General features: G+C 41.7%; 1 protein-coding gene across 1 annotated transcript in view; it reads left to right on the top strand.

Annotated features, from left to right (window-relative positions):
- Nucleotides 1-21,166, top strand: part of LOC135564295 (zinc finger protein ZFPM2-like) — a 301,401-nt gene that overhangs the window by 168,396 nt on the left and 111,839 nt on the right. The window contains 1 exon segment of the mRNA XM_065008784.1: nucleotides 2,596-2,694. Within this exon segment, the coding sequence (XP_064864856.1) occupies nucleotides 2,596-2,694 (99 nt within the window).

Raw genomic sequence — 21,166 nt, 5'->3', positions numbered from 1 at the left:
CACTTGATACTTCTTGCAATTCAATGCACTGTACTGGACTATTACATAGTAACAATAAGACAATGTATTCAAAGCTGGGGTGACATTGAGTAATGTTAAGAAAATGGTATATATAGCTAACATAACCATTTATTGATTGTTTTGAGCCATAGACCTTTAACATGAGTTACAGTACCTTCAAAAAGTTTTCACACCCCTTGACTTTTTCCACATTTTGTTGTTTTATAGCCTGGATGTAGTATTTATTAAACTGAGAGTTTGTGTCACTGGCCTCCACACAATACCCCAAATTAATTAATAATGAATGCTGAAATGTTGAGTCAATAAGTATTCAACTCCTTTGTTATGACAAGCCTAAATAAGTTCAGGAGTAAAAATGTGCTTAACAAGTCACATAACAAGTTGAATGGACTCACTCTGTGTGTAATAATAGTGTTTAACATGAGTTTTGAATGACTACATCGTCTCTGTACCCCACATACACAACTATCTGTAAGGCCCCTCAGTCGAGCAGTGAATTTCAAACACAGATTCAACCACAAATACCAGAGAGGTTTTCCAATGGCTCGCAAAGAAGGGCACATATTGGTAGATGTGTACAAATGTAAAAAGCTTCCCTTTGAGCATGGTGAAATTATTAATGACACTTTGGATGGTTTATCAATACACCTAGTTACTACAAAGATAGTGACATCCTTCCTAACTCAGTTGCCAGAGAGGAAGGAAACCGCTCATGGATTTCACCATGAGGCCAATGGTGACATTAAAACAGTTTAAAGGCTGTGATAGGGAGGATGGATCAACATTATTGTAGTTACTTCACAATGCTAACGTAAATTACAGAGTGAAAAGAAGGAAGCCTGTAAAGAAAAAACAAACATTCCAAAACATGCATCCTGTTTGTAATAAGGCACTAAAGTAAAACTGCAAAATAATTGGCAAAGGAATTAACTTTATGTCCTGAATACAAAGCGTAATGTTTTGGAAAATCCAACACAACACATCACTGAGTACCACTATTCTTATTTTCAAGCATGGTGGTGGCTGCAACATGTTATGGGTATGCTTGTCATCGGTAGCGCTGAGCAATTAATCTAAATGTTGGTTCTTTTTTGTTTTTTGAACAACTAATTTGTGGACATCGGTTCAAATATTTGAGTTCCATTTCATTCAGTTTTTTTCTGTGAGCTCAATGCACACATTGCGCTTCAGTTTCTCTAGAGATAAATCAGATCATGCCCGAACTGTGCGATGTAGTAGGGAGTTGTAGTTTCCAACAGGCTAATGTTCTACATAGTTTAGCACAGATAACTTGATAATTACCCACAATTACCATAATCCATTGCGCTCCTACGTGTCCGGTCTGTTTCTTCTACGCCTGCTATATAAGAGACAGAAGAATGCTCGATCAGGTGGGATACTTAGAGAGCAGTTGCTTTGCGAGGTATTTTTACCTGAAAATACATGTTCTAAGTGATTGGTAGTTGGTATTCAGCAGTCATAAAAGTATGCCTTATTTACCTTGAAGAACGAGTAAAATAGTGATTTTGTCAGACAGCATAGGTAGCAGCTCTATAGAGATGAGATGACTTGGAATGAAATAATAAAGTCATTGAATAAAACAAATGTAATATACACAACAACTCAAATATTTGATTAAAGTAAAGCCATTTTAATAACTGAAGCAGTAATGAGCAGTCACTATCATTATGCGACTCGGATGAATAGTTTTATTCTTTGTTGTTACCGCATTCAACCTCCATAATGCATAGTGCATTTAAAGTTTAAAAAATGTATTGAAAACATCATCGAAAATCGTGATTGTTTTTTGAAAAATCGAACCAAAACCGAATCGACCTCAAAAAGAACTAATCGTTCAGCACTAGTCATCTACAAAGGCCAGGGAGATTTTTAGGATAGAAATATATGGAATAAAGCTAAGCCCAGGCAAAATCCTAGAGGAAAACCTGGTCCAGTCTGCTTTCCATCAGACACTGGGAGACAAATTCATCTTTCAGCAGGGCAATCACCTAAAACACAAGACCAATTCTACACTGGAGTTGCTTACCAAGAGGACAGTGAATGGCCTGTAGTAGTTATGGTTTTGACTAAAATAGGCTTGAAAATCTATGGCAAGAATGGCTGTCTAGCAATGATGAACAACCAGCTTGACAGAGCTTGAAGAAACGTTTTATGAATAATGAGCAAATATCATAGAATCCAGGTGTGCAAAGCTCTTAGAGACGTACCCAGAAAGACTCACAGCTGTAATGGCTGCCAAAGGTGATTCTAACATGTATTGACTTTGGGGTGTGAATACTTATGTAAATGAGATATTGCTCTAATTCATTATTAATACATATGGGGTATTGTGTGTAGATGGGTGAGAAAAACCCCTATTTAATCCATTTTGACTTCAGGCTGCAACACAACAACGTGTGGAAGTCCACAATACTTTCTGAAGGAACTGATAACAGTTGTTTAAACTGTATTATATGGGTGCTCCTCGATCAAACGTGGTCTGGCAACAATATGATTCAACTGTGAGTGATGTCACTCAACATGCCACTGTCCCATGTCCCCGTCTGTCTACAGGTGAAGAAGATGGCAATGGAGAAGCAGGGGAGTCAGACATGGATGGGCAGAGTGAGTCCAGACACCCAGCTATAGGACCAGAGGATTGGGATGGACCAAGTAAGTTTACGTCATTTCTCTCTCTCTCTGGTGGTTGTCGTCTGGTTGTCCGGCAGATATCTGACATCCCTCAACCAGAAAGCCGGATTTCAATCAGGAAGTGACTTTTTTTAATGACATCTAATGACATATTTTGCCTGCTGGGAATGGAATGCACCTACCAGAGAGGGAAAGAGCAAAGCACATGAGGTCTAAACCCCAAAAGTCTCTAAAATTGGGATAAAATGTGGTTCCTAACAACAATAGATGAAAAACTGGGGAAAGTGATGTGGTGAGCTGAATGAGTATATGATCACCATTGAATAGTAAGTTAACTTACCAGCCTTGAATGGGTGGGTGAAATTGCTTTGCTCTTAATCTTATGGTATATGTGCTTGAACATAGAATGAAACCCCGGAAGAAAGCTTAGAATGAAAAAATGTACTATATTTATTTTCTCTTTGAACATCTCATTTTACCATGCAGATTCCCCTTGCTGTTCTTCACAAGAGTTTCGGAAAAATGGTTGAATCTTGTTTTTTTGTTCGTCCTAAAAGTCACTTCATCAAAGTGATGGATAATGCGGCGAACAAGACACAGCAATTACTGTTGAGGGCATTACATCCACATTGCTGAACACACAAAATATGATTCTCTTCTCATGCATATGACCTATTGCAGCAGGTACATACGTTTATAAAAGTGGGATTTGGACAAGTTATGCTGGTGTTGAAGCCCCCTGCGGTGTGTATTTTATACTGACAGTGAATCAGTGTTATCGGCCCCTATCAGATAATGCATTTATCATTAAATTTTACATTTGCATTTAAATCTGAGGAAGGAAATGAGCATTGCTGGTTAAAGATTAGAGAGGCTGACAGTAATAAAACATCACTGTGATCAGTCAGGAGACAGGGCTGAGGGGGTCAGCGCTCAACTATGGGGGCCACCATGACAAAAAGACAGCAGGCATCACATGACGAAGAGAAGGCCCTTTGGGCCGGGGGAAAACGCTGAGCTTAAAAATACTGCTGTCTTTGAAATGGAGATAGGATGGGATGGGAGCTCTGACTGGCTGTAATTATACACCGATCTCTCTCTGTCTCTATTCTCTCTCTCTCTCGCTCTCTGGACATCTCTCTTTCTCTCTCTCTCTCTGTCTCTATTCTCTATCTCTCTCGCTCTCTGGACATCTCTCTTTCTCTCTCTCTCTCTCTGTCCTTAGCCGTCAGAATATTGAGAATTACAGGCTCATAACAGAACACTGACTGCTGGACTGACTGGGGGTTGGGGGTGTTCAATAGGGAGAAAACGTTTCTCCTACCTAACTGAACTTGTCCAATACTAATAGAGATTTCAGTTTACCGTTGGCAAACATTTTGATACAGTGTGCCCTAATGAACATGACCCTGGATTGTCTGCCTCATACTTAAGAGTTTCTTTCAAACTCTAACTCCAGAAACATGACTTCAGATGAGATGGCACTATTGCCTCACGGACCCCTCCTACATACAGGCATGTATCTATCTACCTGGTCAAAGCCCCAAGGACCCATACTCATATATGTTAGTATATCATCATTACTACACTTAAGGTGCACTCCCTCTCAGTTCCAGGTAGTCTCATTAGTATTTCTTAAGATCCTTTATGATCTACTAGTCCATGAGAGAGACATAGTTTCAGAGCCGGATGTGGCTGGCACTCCTTCTGTTGTCTTTGTGGGCAGTGGGCGAGAAATGAATGTTTGAGCATAATAATGCCATTCACTATCCCATCACGCCTGCCATGAAAGGTCATTTCCCTTTTTAATTTTTCCCATTGTGTTGGAAAAGTCAGATGGGCATGTTATAATTTGAATAAAGAGGGAAATCAGACAATCAGATACGAACATTTTGAAATTACATGGCTTCCTGTTCAAAGAGATTAAAAGCAAATGTATTTAGTTTGAGACTGTCTACGCTGTAATCTCTTTGTAAATGTTCAGATAGTGGTAGCATTCAAACTCTTTGTTATTTCTTGGCGTAAGTTTAAGCAGGTGCGATAAAGATCCGCACCGGATCATTTTGAATCACTCAGTGTGTGTATCTGAATAGGATGGATAATGGCTGTTGCGTCCTCACCTGTCTTTGGTGCTCCTATTCAACCACTCTGGACATTGTCCTCTGTCGATAAAATGACTAAAGCAGCTAACAGTGCATTCTCTAATTGATCTTTTCATCTTTATGTACCGTGTTAGGATGAACACATATCGAGTGTTGTAATATAGTCGTTTAGAAGACTCTTTTATCCAAAGTTACTTACAGAACAGTTGACACGGACAGTGACACGTTTATGTGGCCCTTGTAGGAATCGAACCCCCAACATTGGTGTTTCCAGCACCATGCTAACCCACAGCCATTGGAACTACTACTTTTCCAGTGTTCCTTCCTGTATAGTATGACAGTAGAACCATGTGACTCATTAATCTGATGGGTGTTCTGCCTCTGAAGTCAGTTCTCTCATAGAACAGAGAACACCCAGGGAGTTCTCAATATAACCATGTCATCCCTGAAGCAATCAGCACAGAGATCTGCTGTTTCATGTTCATTTGGCATCATGGATATTTGAAATCCATGTATAATGATGGGAGATAAACCCTGACTGTGAAGTACTGCTGTTCTTCACTCATTTCCATGGACTACTTTGTCTCCGATACAGATCTGTCGCTGTTCCTCAAGGCTAAATGAGAGTGGTGGGTTTTAGCTAGCGTTAGCTTCTAATGAACTTCTGCACATTCTAATCTACTGGTCTGCTCTTATGAGCCACACCCCCGTGAAAAGACATGGAAACTCAGTTAGCTTCACAGGAGGCTCTCTCTCGTTGCTTCTCGTGTGGTTTTGTCTCGATACTGTACAGAGTAAAACGTTCTCCCTACGTTTGTAGGAATGCAGTTGTTAGCTCAGGCTTACATGGCTGATTAAGCAGACACTGTGATGTATATCTGTAAACATAATGTAATCTTCCATCTCATGTTAGCATGATACCATGTCATTTTACTGTTCAAATGTACTAAACAACACGCTGCCTCTATTTGTACTAAGTAAGAGACATCTGACAAACAGTCTTACTTGAAGATAATGCGTCCAAGATTGCACCAGCAGCTGGGTGAGAAGGTTTGTGAAGGAAACGGGGGCAGGGAAGGAGAAGGGAGGAGAGCACCAAACACAAGCAAGTGAGCAGAAGTGATGATCACCTTGCCCATAATTCTTTCTGCTTGACTGGTCCTGAACGGGCACAGCCCTGTCCACCTACCCTTCACTCTGTGCCAGCTGGGCATGAGCCACGGTCGGACAGGTTGGGGTCAGCTGAAGGAGTGGCCCTCCGAGACGGTCAGACAGGAACAGAGCCCTCCCCTAACCACCCACCCCCTTCATCTCCCGCTGGCCTCCATCCCCTTCATCAAGTCATCAAAAGCTGCACGGCAAAACATGTCTGTCCTCAGATGAAGACTCCAGTAGTCTCACAGTTTTTACTCCAGCCCACCTTTGAGTGTGTGCCGAAGGCGATGTTTCAGCTTTTATGCACATATGTCACGCGAGGAGAATTTGTAGAGCAGATGGCCACGATACCGTGTCAGGTGCCTCGGCAAATGTTTGCCATCGCTGTGTTGCTATTTATATCACTGTGAAACACAGTCACAAATGTTTGAGGACGGAGGAACGGGCAGAGGGACAACTGGCCCTCTTTGTCGAGAGTCAGAATGAACCAAACGAATGAAACCAAAACAAACAGATTAGGGTTGACAGATGTAGGATCTTAATTTGAGTATACTGATCCTACATCGGTGTACTCCAGGCGATAATGACCTAAATGCGTCAGGACAAACTTTTTTGCCGATACAGTATAATACAGCAGATGCAGTGTAGTAGGTTTGTTGTCCAAATGGGATATAAAAAAAGCTATAAATTCCCCCGTACACCTTCATGTTTGCGGCGACATAATTATAGTTCTTCAGGCACCTGACAAGTTCTGCACGGCAACAGTGCATTTTTAATTCTGACTCTGAAGTCCATTAATTGAGGATGTGGTAAGGAAGGAGGGAGGAAGGAAGGGGTGCTGGAATGAGAGAAAGAGACAAACTCAGTGCACAGATGCAGATTAGGGCTGCAGAAGATGAGGGTGTAAAAGGGATTTAATGCTAGGATGGATTAGAGAAATCCTTGTAACAATGTTAAATAATTATAGTTCCAGTCGAGATCAAAGCACCATTGATTGAACCCCTCAAGCCTTCAGCACACAGAGTCTTGGAAAGCAGAGATTGGTAAACTAGTGCTCAGACCACTCCGACTGCTCCGGTTAAATTGGATTGGAAATATTAGGATGTAGATGAATCCTTCAGGAGGAGTTTGCAGAGCTTTTGAATGCCGGAAATGTAGCTCGCAAAACCCATTTGAATGGTTTGATACAGATGTAGGATCTTAATTTGACCCAGTTTACTACAGCAGGAAAATAATCCTGCAGCAACAGGAATGTGAATTATCATGGGATTAGAATTAATGGACATTATTGTAGGGGTTGATTTCTTAAAGGAAAATCAAGTCTGACATTTCAAAATGGAAATTACAAACTTCAGAAGCTTTTTTAAACCTCAAATACATGACACGTTTTACATTTCCTGCATTGCAGGACAATTCTCCTGCAACAGGGTTTTAAAATGAAGATCATACGTCTGTAGAACTGCCTGTCTGGGCAGAATGATCACAAGACCAGGGTGTAGCAACCACCTCGTCTGTAGAACTGCCTGTCTGGGCAGAATGATCATAAGACCAGGGTGTAGCAACCACCTCGTCTGTAGAACTGTCTGTCTGGGCAGAATGATCATAAGACCAGGGTGTAGCAACCACCTCGTCTGTAGAACTGTCTGTCTCTGATCATAGAAGAACTGTCTGTCTGGGCAGAATGATCATAAGACCAGGGTGTAGCAACCACCTCGTCTGTAGAACTGCCTGTCTGGGCAGAATGATCACAAGACCAGGGTGTAGCAACCTCCTCGTCTGTAGAACTGCCTGTCTGGGCAGAATGATCATAAGACCAGGGTGTAGCAACCACCTCGTCTGTAGAACTGCCTGTCTGGGCAGAATGATCATAAGACCAGGGTGTAGCAACCACCCCGTCTGTAGAACTGTCTGTCTGGGCAGAATGATCACAAGACCAGGGTGTAGCAACCACCTCGTCTGTAGAACTGCCTGTCTGGGCAGAATGATCACAAGACCAGGGTGTAGCAACCACCTCGTCTGTAGAACTGCCTGTCTGGGCAGAATGATCACAAGACCAGGGTGTAGCAACCACCTCGTCTGTAGAACTGCCTGTCTAGGCAGAATGATCATAAGACCAGGGTGTAGCAACCACCTCGTCTGTAGAACTGCCTGTCTAGGCAGAATGATCACAAGACCAGGGTGTAGCAACCACCTCATCGGATAGATACGTACAGTACCTAAAGCATTTTAAGTAGACTTACAGACGTAGTCTGGACTTTTATTTCAGCAAAGTAGAAAACTGAGGAGACTCGTTCAAGTTGTTTATACATTTTTTCCTCAAATCAACATATTTGGACGTGCATCATAGAGATTCTCTCTCAAAAGGATGTTTTATCTTTCCCAGTGGTTTTATTCAAAGCTTTTTATCAAGTATTGGGAAAATAATGATGAGATTTCAGATGAAACTCTGAAGAACAGCTAGGAACTTTGGGAATGAAAACATGGAAACTAAACTGCAATCTCAGCACTCATTTTCACATCAAGGTTTTTCTGAAATTGTGGGCCATCCCTGGCCCAGAGCATGCCGTGAATGTGTGGTGAACATCTAACCTGGTACTCCACACTGCAAAATAGAAACTTGCTATGCTCTCTCTACTTCACACTACATTCACTTCCTCACACACACACATACATGTGGAGCCTACACACACACACACACACACACACACACACACACACACACACACACACACACACACACCATGAAAAGAATGTTTGATTGTGTTGATTAAATATGCAACAAGAGATTAGAGAAATCTCTTCACTCATATGCTGCAGTTCTTTCATGCAAATGTACTCACTGATCCGATATACTGTACTAAGAGGCTTTATGGCAAAACTTCATGGCTGTTAGTTATATCATCTAAAATAGGACTGAATTAAATTGCTGTTAATATCATTCTAGGTATTTTGAGTAATAGTTTTCTTATGTACAGTATGTTGGCTGCAACAGTGTCCTTAAAATAGTCAATAGATATAGATTCTATCGATTGTCACATTTTTCAAGATAATCACTATATCATTGGAAAATCACATCTTCATTTTCAGTGTTTCTTATTTCATGACAGAATTCAATGAGAATGAAAGCTGTTGAGGTAAATATGAAGCTGAACACAGTTTCTGGCTGTGATTCTGCCCTGGGGGACTTAGTTCTCAATGCTGCCTTCTTTCTTTAACACTCTGAATATGTTTGTTCTGCAATGAGTCTTCTACTTATTTGGAGAAGTATCACTTAATCGGGTGAAAATGTGATTTGTGTATTTAAAATGTGCATGGAGATGTTTCGTGCAAGTTATTTGAGAGGATGTCAGACTATGAGTTACTCAACTGAAACTTACAGGAAGTTGAATCCCTCTGTACTCCATAGGATTTCATTTTGCTGAATATATATTTCAACTATATTTGTCTGTCTTTCTCAGTGCTGCTCCTCCATGATTCATTGAGAGTTCAACAGAATCTTACTGAGTAGCTGCTCTGGGTCATATTTTATGTACATATATTTACGCTATTTATGGTAACTTTTTGTTTAAATTCAGTTTGAAAGCAGAGCACCTCAAGTCATCAATGCATATGGTTTGGCTGTGGGAATGTAAATCTTAAGCTTCACCCTCCCTCTCTCTCTCTCTCTCTCTCTCTCTCTCTCTCTCTCAAACACACACACACACACACACACGGTATTGATATCAGAGCAGTGGCCCTGCCTCTCAGACAATGTGTGTGGTGATGAACTGCTGTGTCCGACTTGGCCTCCTGGTCACGCCAATTCCAGCTGGGTTTTGTGTGAAGTTGAGGGGGGCGGGCACTGGTTGTCAACTGAATTAAAATACCAAATAATAGTAATAATAATGATAATAAAAAGTTAATAAAAAAACGCATGTTCCTTCCTGATTGTGAGTGTTGTGGTATTCAATTATGCAATTTTCATTGGCATATTAATCATCTTTTCAACAAACAAGCCGGTGTTAATTAAAGCAAAGCTTGGATAAAGACGTGTTGCCGGATCATCACTCTGCACAGACCCGTTTATCACCGTGCACAGACCCGCAGTTAAGTCAATTCCGGCTGTGGGATGAATTTCAATGTTCTCCTCGCTCTTTCCTCTCTGTGTGTGTGTGGTTTCTCACTTGTTTGTGCCATTGTCTTGAGGGAGGGCCAGTAACACTGCATGTCAGAGTGGGAGAGGCTGAATATGTTAGTTGTGACTCATTTAAAGTTGTCTTGGTTACCTATTTATTGGAAAGAATGGAAACAAATGACAGGCTACAACTTTAACCTCACTACCTCCGTATTACAGTTATGATTATACTGCATTATACTATTGAAAAAACATCATCGTTATTTGTAATTATTGACACGACAATATATAATTTGCGCGTTGGTTCCTAGCTTGTCTCATTGGAAGGAGAATGGAGATGATTGAGAATCTGTGGAGAGATATACTTGTCCTAATCACAGCTCACTGATCAGCTGCCATTCGTTAACAACCCAGAGAAACCCTGGTGATGTGATGTGAGCAGCCAGAGCTATGCAAACACTTGAGTCAGTCAGTCAGGCAGTGGGCCACCAGAAAAGAGCTCCGTCAGCCAGCCATCTGACTGTAGACATGTTGCTTGTCCTCGTCCCCGGCTCCTCCAATGTGGAGCAACTTTATCAGTGCCAGCCGCTCACCCACTTGCTAAACTGGAGGGCCAGCCGCCTCTTAACTTAAACATAAGATCTTTGTGGTTTGAAGCACTCGGCTGCACCTTGCACAATGAGAATCTGAAAGGCAAACAAGACTCTAGTGTCGACGTTGCCCATCACAAAATCATAACACCACCACCACATGGAAAAGGAAAAAACGTCTGTTTCTGCTGCGTCAGCTCGATACTAAATGCACTCAAACAGACTGCTGCACTGGAGCGAGCTTCCCTCTCAAGGAAGCAAAATAAAAAGAGAGAGAGGGAGAGAGGGAGAGAGAGACAGAGAGAGAGAGAGAGAGAGAGAGGGAGAGATACAGAGAGGGAGAGAGAGAAGTCAAAAACCTCCACATGACAATGCCGGAGAAAAGTCAGAACATTTTCCGCCGAAAGATGGGCCATTTCCAAATCCTCGTGCCCTATCAGACAAATTAAAGTAAATCAAGCATGAAATGAAGCAGAAGAGCCCGGAGATAAGGCTCCTTTAAGTCGTTTACAGATTAGGATAGAGAGAGAGGTGCATCTGGTCTCTGGCAGTGAAGGAGGCTAGTTTCTCATTTCACAATAGCAGTCTGTGTATAGGATTACTCTCCCCTGTCACTGACATGGGAAGCAGTGAGGGAAAAGCCATCCACAAAATGTTGCTAAATATGTCCCTAATGTCTCCAACGTACCGAACTTCACTTGTCTCCCATCTGAACGGGGGTATTATGTTATAGCATGTCATGGAAGTGAGTAGTAATCCGATTGTGATTATTATTTATTTTGTGATGTGTATTTTGTCTAATTTGTCAATTAGATGTGTTGTTATTTGGGGTACCTTCTATTCTCAATAGTCTTTCCACCACCATGTGACTTAAAATGTCCATGTGATTCAGGATTGGCTAGAGCGGATCACATGACTGTGGCAGTCACTTCCTCTGTCCACACTGAGCATGTCTGAAGTCAGGTTGGAGAGAATTCGACAGTCTTCAATCACCACACTGTATGTTCAAAAGGTGCATATGTGCAATATGTATTTATTTCACTTTAAATTGAACAAACTGCACTATTACTGTAATTAAAATATGCAGTTACTGTTACAGTGTATAATTGCCTCGCAAAATATGATTTATATTCTATTATTTGTTTTCTTGTTATTTGCTTTATTTCTTGTATTGAAATCATTTTGAGACTGGATTGTAATCAGAAAGCGAGTCGGGTGATTTTAAAACCTGTGATGCTCACTCACCTTAACCATCACTTCAACTCAGTGATGCCGTGCTCTACCCGCTGAGCTACAGAGGATCATCTCTAGACTATATAGACCTCATGTACTATACATCACCTATACTCCCATTTCCCCTGAAAACACACACACACACACACACACACACACACACACACACACACACACACCGACAGTAGGTGCATGGCTCTTTGATGCTGCCCGTAGTGGGCTTGGTGGATTTTGTTTCACTCGTCACGTATCCTTTCTGCCGGTGATGAGCGGTGGGCTTGGCTGCTATACCCAGTCTGCTCTGAGAGAGACAGGGAGTTGGCCTCATCAGCGGGTAGTTGCTCTCTAAAACCGCCACCTTGACCTTCCCAGCCCAAGTCTTAGGTTTATCCTCTTTATCACACTATCTCCAGGCATTTAAAAATACTCCTGAAACTGGATGATTTAACCCGCTTTTACGCTGTTCACATCAAAACTGGATGGAGAAAAAAAGCTTAATCCATCTTATCTGTTGACTGTCAAACTGCTCCGGCTAAAACCTACTCACAAAAGACAACTAGGTCACCCAGGAAAAACAGAATTCCTGTTTACGGAAAGTTTGAAATCTGGTAATTGACTTGGGGAAGAGGTTTCAGGAGCTCTTTGAAATACTCCAGTCTGTAACTGAAGTGTTAAATTCAATCCCATAGGTAACAGTTACTACTGAAGATATGTTTGCTACTATAGCCTTGTTTGCTTGATTTACTTTCATAAATGTATTTTCCCCTCTTAGAACTGATTTTATATGAATATATATATATATATATATTAATGAAAGCATGTGTTCTAAACACTAGTGTTTTTGTTCATTAGCAGGCATCCAACCGGTCATAGAGATATGTGAATGCTTAACTTATAAACATATAGAATCGAATAGAAACAATTATTCAGTCCACCTGACAGGCTAAATAGGAGTGATATCCTTCTGATGCTTCTCAACATGTAAAACAATCAAATCAACAACAAAAAATGTGGCCTCCTCTAGATGTTGTTTGAGATATCTGTGTGAGGAGACTTTCATCCTTTTAAGTTTTCCTGTCTTGTTTTACCAGCTATCAATAGACAGTGTGGCACTTGTATAAGATGGATGTGTTGGAGATGCTTACTGCTAACTTCACTAGGCTTTTGAACAAACTGAGGACTTGACAACTGGCATATTCCTATAGTTCAATGATAGCATAGCTCTTCAGTGTTTACGTCAATTATATACATCAGAGACAAGTTCTCAGTAGATGTTAGATGTATTTCCTGTTGATATTACAGTTCTCTGATTTCCCTCTTGTGTTTAAATGGGATCTAAACACAAACAATATATTATAGTCTCAACCTGCCAGAATCAATGGAAGGGGTTATACCCTGGTCCTCTCCTTTGTGTCAGGGCTAAAATCACAGACTATATCTATGGCTAAAATGCCCTAATCTCTATGGCCTGTTTAACTTTTTCCGCAACAAACCCTTGCCTGTCTTGTGGGCCTCAAAACAAACCTGACCTATAGGAGTGTCCTCAAAACAAACCTGACCTATAGGAGTGTTCTCAAAATAAACCTGACCTATAGGAGTGTCCTCAAAACAAACCTGACCTATAGGACTGTCCTCAAAACAAACCTGACCTATAGGAGTGTCCTCAAAATAAACCTGACCTATAGGAGTGTCCTCAAAACAAACCTGACCTATAGGAGTGTTCTCAAAATAAACCTGACCTATAGGAGTGTCCTCAAAACAAATCTGACCTATAGGACTGTCCTCAAAACAAACCTGACCTATAGGACTGCCCTCAAAACAAACCTGACCTATAGGCTCCGGTCTCAAAACAAGGCTGACCTATAGGAGTGTCCTCAAAACAAGGCTGACCTATAGGCTCCGGTCTCAAAAGAAGGCTGACCTATAGCAGTGTCCTCAAAACAAGGCTGACCTATAGGCTCCGGTCTCAAAACAAGGCTGACCTATAGCAGTGTCCTCAAAACAAGGCTGACCTATTGGCTCTGGGCTCAAAACAAGGCTGACCTATAGCAGTGTCCTCAAAACAAGGCTGACCTATAGGCTCCGGTCTCAAAACAAGGCTGACCTATAGGAGTGTCCTCAAAACAAGGCTGACCTATAGGCTCCGGTCTCAAAACAAGGCTGACCTATAGCAGTGTCCTCAAAACAAGGCTGACCTATAGGCTCCGGTCTCAAAACAAGGCTGACCTATAGCAGTGTCCTCAAAACAAGGCTGACCTATTGGCTCTGGGCTCAAAACAAGGCTGACCTATAGCAGTGTCCTCAAAACAAGGCTGACCTATTGGCTCTGGGCTCAAAACAAGGCTGACCTATAGGCTCCGGCCTCAAAACAAGGCTGAGCTATAGCAGTGTCCTCAAAACAAGGCTGACCTATAGGCTCCGGTCTCAAAACAAGGCTGACCTATAGCAGTGTCCTCAAAACAAGGCTGACCTATAGGCTCCGGTCTCAAAACAAGGCTGAGCTATAGCAGTGTCCTCAAAACAAGGCTGACCTATAGGCTCCGGTCTCAAAACAAGGCTGACCTATAGGAGTGTCCTCAAAACAAGGCTGACCTATAGGGGCCAACCCTTTCCCTGCACCCCTTCGTCTTAGCCTAGCACATGCGGTTGTCTAGGAAACTTGCTCTCCCAAAATGGTCAAGTTTCCCCTCCCTCCCGCTGCTCAAAAGGAGGGTGTGAGCCAGACAAGCAGGGGGTTCTCGTCTGGGAGAGGAGGAGGAGGAGGAGGGGGGAGGAGGAGGAGGAGGAGGAGGAGGAGGAGGAGGAGGGAGAGGGAGGAGGAGGAGGAGGAGGAGGAGGGGGAGGAGGAGGAGGAGGAGGAGGAGGGAGGGAGAGGGAGGAGGGAGAGGGAGAGGGAGAGGTCCATCTGTGTTTTAAAACAAGTGTCTTGCCCAGAGATAATAGTGCTGCTCTGGGTTATAAATGATGCATTTTGTTCTCTTGGACCTGATAATGGAGGTTTAGGGGAAGGGGAGGAAAGTTCATCGCTCTCTTATCAAGGCGCGCTGGCATTTCTCCTTCAGCTGTAACATGTCATATCACATCTCTGCTCCTTTAGAGATGTAGCACCTTTTGTGGAGAGATACTGTACGTTCCATTTCACCCTCTATATGCTCCATGTGGTATATTCATTTGTATCCCATTTGGCACTTCTATAACCTGTTCCGTCAGTAGCGATGGTTGTGATAGCTGCGTCTCTGAACTGACAGACATGGGGTTATTATTGAACGTTGTCACAGCAGTCTCTTACTCTACTGTACACCTCTCTACATAGTCACATGGTTTCAATTGTTACCATTTTATGATATCTAGTGAATATCCAGTGAATTGTTGTTTTTAAGCAAAAAATATTACATTGGATTGTATTTCGTTTCCAATTGATACATTCAAGGGATAATAGGAAAGTGGTTTTATTAGTTTATTAAAAATATTTAACCATGGAAATATGATTTAGGTATAAATACATATAACTAGAATATGTATAGACAACCAAGGTAAGTCTTAGTTTTCAGTTGGTCACTGAACTAATATTCATGTTTTAAATCACTACACTGTTAATCTGCAGCCACCTAACACTGTCATTTGTCATCTACTCACTGTAGAGAAATGATATTAAGTTAAATCCAAATTGAATGAAGTTCCACACCAGGAGATGTGGAGTACATTATTATATGGAGGAATATTTGAATACAAAGTCTATCCTTCATTATCCACTAGGAATCCACCAGTGTTCAAACATTTATACATTGAGATTTTGTGGTAACATTTCTGTGGTAACATTTTTGTGGTAACATTTTTGTGGTAACATTTCTGGGGTAACATTTCTGTGGTAACATTTCTGTGGTAACATTTCTGGGTTAACATTTCTGGGGTAACATTTCTGTGGTAACATTTCTGTGATAACATTTCTGTGGTAACATTTCTGGGGTAACATTTCTGTGGTAACATTCTGAGTCCCTTGAATGCCACATTGCCACATAGAAAGGGATACTATGATGGAGTGATTGTTTACTACTGAACCTACTGCACCCACCATTCAGAACATACTTCACTGGCTCCTATGGATTGAACTACGGTGTTACTGCATGTGGACTGTACCTATATAGATACCACTTGAATGGAGGTGAGGGCAAATGTTCTTCATTTTAAATAACAGGTCATGTTATTGGAGATCTAATAGTGGATTTAAAAAGAGGTGATGGGTTCAGGTTTGGGGTGTCTGTCTCTCGCTCTCCCTCTCTCCCACCCCTCCACCATCTATTCTTTAAATCACACCAAGATGGCACCCTGCCACTGAGACACTGCTCATTAGCATTCCGAGCTATGCCAGTGAAGAGAGACGCAGAGAGAGACGATGAGGTTCCCTATTCCTCTTTCTCTCTGTCCCTCTGTCCGCATAACAGCAAAACAAACAGATGCCAGCGTGGAACATCTTGGTTGCTATCTGAGGAGGATCTCTCCACACACAAAGGGACATTCATTGGGCTGCCAAGTATCAGTGGAGACCAGAGAGAGCAGGAACAGCCCCAGAGTCTAGCGACAGATGATGATCTTATCGATGGGGGGGGGGGTGACTCTTTAGTCACATCATCAGTTGGCTCTTGCCAAGAATTGTGGCATTTCACTATTGGGTGTTGAGCGACGTTGAGGGGGACAGAGCGGGTAGGGTTTGTCAAAGCCCCCTGTACTGGAGCTCACTGAAAGCCACTCTTTCTTCAGGCCTTGTCTTTGATTTGTGAGAAAGGGTTCAATACAGTGAGTGTTTCTTTTTTTACTTTGTCTTTAAGATTTATTAAGGAAATGAGCAGAGTGGGAAGGTGAGAGTTTTGGCACTTGAGTTGTAGTCTCAGTACCTCAGAGAGTTTGATAAACAGTGGTCATTTTGGCTGGGCTAAAGATTTCCCAAAGGAGGCTTCTTCGCTTTGACCATCCAAAATAACATAGATATCAGGGAGTATAGATTGTCTACAGACCCCATTTAGATAAAACCAGTTGTCTGTTATCATAATGCATATCTATATATTCTTTATCTATAGATAGTGGACTCCTAAATGCTGGTGGCAAATGGAGAGATAAAGTATGAAGGCTTATTATTTTTCAGCTGGTGTTTTTGTTGAGGTCGGAGGATTGTATCTGCAACAGATGTGACACACCAGCTGGAAGCCAAGGTCCTCAGGCAACATTTGGTACGGGTCACAAACAACTGGCACACAGACACTGTATGAGGACCTCGAACCTCCAATTGAATTGTACCCCCCCCCCTCCCTTCTCTCTCACACACCTACTACTCCCATCCCCCCATCTCGTACCAACCAGAGAGAGGGGGAGGAAACGAGAGGACTTTAACCACGTGTACATCGTTACAACACTGTTACATAATATGACATTTGTAATGTCTTCATTTTTTGGGGAACATCTGTGAGTATAATGTTTACTGTTCATTTTTATTGTTTACTTCACTTTTGTATATTATCTATCTATTCCCATGCCAATAAAGCCCCTTGAATTGAATTGACTTGAGAGACTACCCGCCCGCTGGGGATGGCTGTAGCTAGCGGTCGGTGTGTCAACAGGGCTAAACAGGAACTAGCATCCAAGTGGTTAAAGGGCCTCGCTCTTATCAGAGGACAGACAGAATGCATCAAGCGGTGGCTGCATGCGCTCCTTCTCCCTTGCATCGCACTGAGGGAGCCTGCTGCCTCTGATGGTGGCCAGCTGTGCTCCAATGTTTCATCATTTCCCTCTTAATGAGCTTAGCCACCTTCCACCACACCGTCAGTAACGCAGTGGGCAACAGACAGAGAGGAGGAGGAGGAGAGAGATAATCATCCCAGTTCATTCTTCCACAAAATAAAGTTGTCTGGACATACAGTAGGCAGTGGTGTCATTGGTATCATACAAAAAGGAACGTTTGCAGTATTGAGATGAGAATATTACTCTCTCTTTGATTTTAGTTTTGGCATATATTTGTACATTTATCCAACATCAAGTAATTGTTTGGGCTGTAATGTTCTTGAAATGTAGGTGTATTTTATAGCAGAGGGTGTAGCTGATGGCATCAAAAGAAAATGAAGTATTTCTGAAGAGAACTCTTCCTGACTCCAGGGTGTGATTTGACCCAGGTGTGTGTGATCTTTAGGAAACAACAACAACGTAGCCTATTGTTAGCGTAGCCACCCCTTCAACCAATGTTGTTTATGCATGAGAAGGAGCACAGTAGATGAAGGCATTTCCATACAAACAGACTGACACAATAGCGTGTCACAGATACAAGGCTGATATTTACAGAATAGACCTCGTCTGAATAGGTCATTATATCACAGGAGTGTTATTATAAAGTTCAGTGATCATTTCACTTCACTCAACATGCATGGAATACATGCCCAGAATACTGATTAGCAACAACATCAGTGCACATCAAGGTTCAAATAAGTGTTGCAAACTAAATGTATGGTTCATACATGTGTGGTAACTACAGTAAGAACGTATCAACTATGAGAAATGCATGAACACCTTCTGGGTCTGTTTAGATTGTGCCGGACTGTATATTACATTCACTTTACAGTAACAAAGGCGGGAACATTATGTGAAAATGTGCCTCAATAAAAGGGTGATGAGTTAGAGTGCTGAAGACAATCATAACACCTGGCTTCAGTCAGAGGGAGAGTAGACGTTCACAGGAAGATAGAGCAGATAGCGCTTGAGGGGGAAATGTGCACTTGAGAGGCCTGCATGACTTTCCTCTCCCCCAGAAACCCAGCGGTGACCACGCTACGGCCCCAATTATCATAACTATTTGATTAATCACCGTCCCAAAAAAGTACACTGAATCTAAGAGATAAGATAGCGGGGGTGTTTTAGCTAGCTGCGCTAACAGTGCTATCCTGTTACACAGTTCATTAAGTGTAGCTGTGCACAGCACTAACAAGGGGCCTAGCTTCTTCCTGGATCAATCCGCTGTCTCTCTCGCCGCCTGCCAGTCACTGAGCCTGGCCCTGCGATGTCTCACAGAGATTATCTCTCCAGAAGACACCTTTCAGGCAAAGTTACCGGCCTGTTGTTTTGATTTGTTTTGATTTGAAACCCTCCAACTGATGATGATGATGATGATGGATTCATTATTTTGGCTTTATAAGCAGATGGCTTAACCTGCACTGTTTACTGTTTTATGGACATGAGGGACTGTAGATATATATGCATGGGGGAAAAAATAGTAATCTCTCAATGTGCCCTTGAGCAAGGCACTTAACCTTCATTTGCTCCAGGGGTCCTGTACTACTATGGCTGACCCTGTAAAACAACACATTTCACTGCACCTATCTTGGGCATGTAACAATAAAACATATTTTTTATGGACATTATTATTTGTCCATTGTAAAAAATGATGTGTATGTATAAAAAAAATGACCAAATAGCAGGACACTTCACAAGATGCCTATCACAGAAAAAGAAAGAGGAGCACTTTTGCAATGATCTTATTTAAGGACAAATTCTACAAATGACTGTGTTTTCTAGGGAACTGGAGGATTTGGCTGACTGTTTTGAGATTCTTGGTGTTTTATGAAATGGATGACTGTTTCGATGCTTGGTGTTTTATGACATGATGACCGTTTCGATGCTTGGTGTTTTATGACATGATGACTGTTTCGATGCTTGGTGTTTTATGACATGATGACTGTTCGATGCTTGGTGTTTTATGACATGATGACTGTTTTGATGCTTGGTGTTTTATGACATGATGACCGTTTCGGTGCTTGGTGTTTTATGACATGATGACTGTTTCGATGCTTGGTGTTTTATGACATGATGACTGTTTCGATGCTTGGTGTTTTATGACATGATGACTGTTTCGATGCTTGGTGTTTTATGAAATGGATGACTGTTTCGATGCTTGGTGTTTTATGACATGATGACCGTTTCGATGCTTAGTGTTTTATGACATGATGACCGTTTCGATGCTTGGTGTTTTATGAAATGGATGACTGTTTCGATGCTTGGTGTTTTATGACATGATGACCGTTTCAATGCTTGGTGTTTTATGACATGATGACCGTTTCGATGCTTGGTGTTTTACGACATGATGACTGTTTCGATGCTTGGTGTTTTATGATATGATGACTGTTTCGATGCTTGGTGTTTTATGACATGATGACCGTTTCGATGCTTGGTGTTTTATGACATGATGACCGTTTCGATGCTTGGTGTTTTATGACATGATGACTGTTTCGATGCTTGGTGTTTTATGACATGATGACCGTTTCAATGCTTGGTGTTTTATGACATGATGACCGTTTCGATGCTTGGTGTTTTATGACATGATGACCGTTTCGATGCTTAGTGTTTTATGACATGATGACCGTTTCGATGCTTGGTGTTTTATGACATGATGACCGTTTCAATGCTTGGTGTTTTATGACATGATGACCGTTTCGATGCTTGGTGTTTTATGACATGATGACCGTTTCGATGCTTGGTGTTTTATGACATGATGACCGTTTCGATGCTTGGTGTTTTATGACATGATGACCGTTTCGATGCTTGGTGTTTTATGACATGATGACCGTTTCGATGCTTAGTGTTTTATGACATGATGACCGTTTGATGCTTGGTGTTTTATGACATGATGACCGTTTCAATGCTTGGTGTTTTATGACATGATGACCGTTTCGATGCTTGGTGTTTTATGACATGATGACCGTTTCGATGCTTGGTGTTTTATGACATGATAACCGTTTCGATGCTTGGTGTTTTATGACATGATGACCGTTTCGATGCTTAGTGTTTTATGATATGATGACCGTTTCGATGCTTGGTGTTTTATGACATGATGACCGTTTCGATGCTTGGTGTTTTATGACATGATGACCGTTTCGATGCTTGGTGTTTTATGACATGATGACTGTTTCGATGCTTGGTGTTTTATGACATGATGACTGTTTGATGCTTGGTGTTTTATGACATGATGACCGTTTCGATGCTTGGTGTTTTATGACATGATGACCGTTTCGATGCTTGGTGTTTTATGACATGATGACTGTTTCAATGCTTAGTGTTTTATGACATGATGACCGTTTCAATGCTTGGTGTTTTATGACATGATGACCGTTTCGATGCTTGGTGTTTTATGATATGATGACCATTTCGATGCTTGGTGTTTTATGACATGATGACCGTTTCGATGCTTGGTGTTTTATGACATGATGACTGTTTCGATGCTTGGTGTTTTATGACATGATGACTGTTTCGATGCTTGGTGTTTT

This window comes from Oncorhynchus nerka, linkage group LG3, assembly GCF_034236695.1.
Source record: "Oncorhynchus nerka isolate Pitt River linkage group LG3, Oner_Uvic_2.0, whole genome shotgun sequence".
NCBI classification, from domain to species: domain Eukaryota; kingdom Metazoa; phylum Chordata; class Actinopteri; order Salmoniformes; family Salmonidae; genus Oncorhynchus; species Oncorhynchus nerka.
This window is presented reverse-complemented; position numbering and strand designations above follow the sequence as displayed.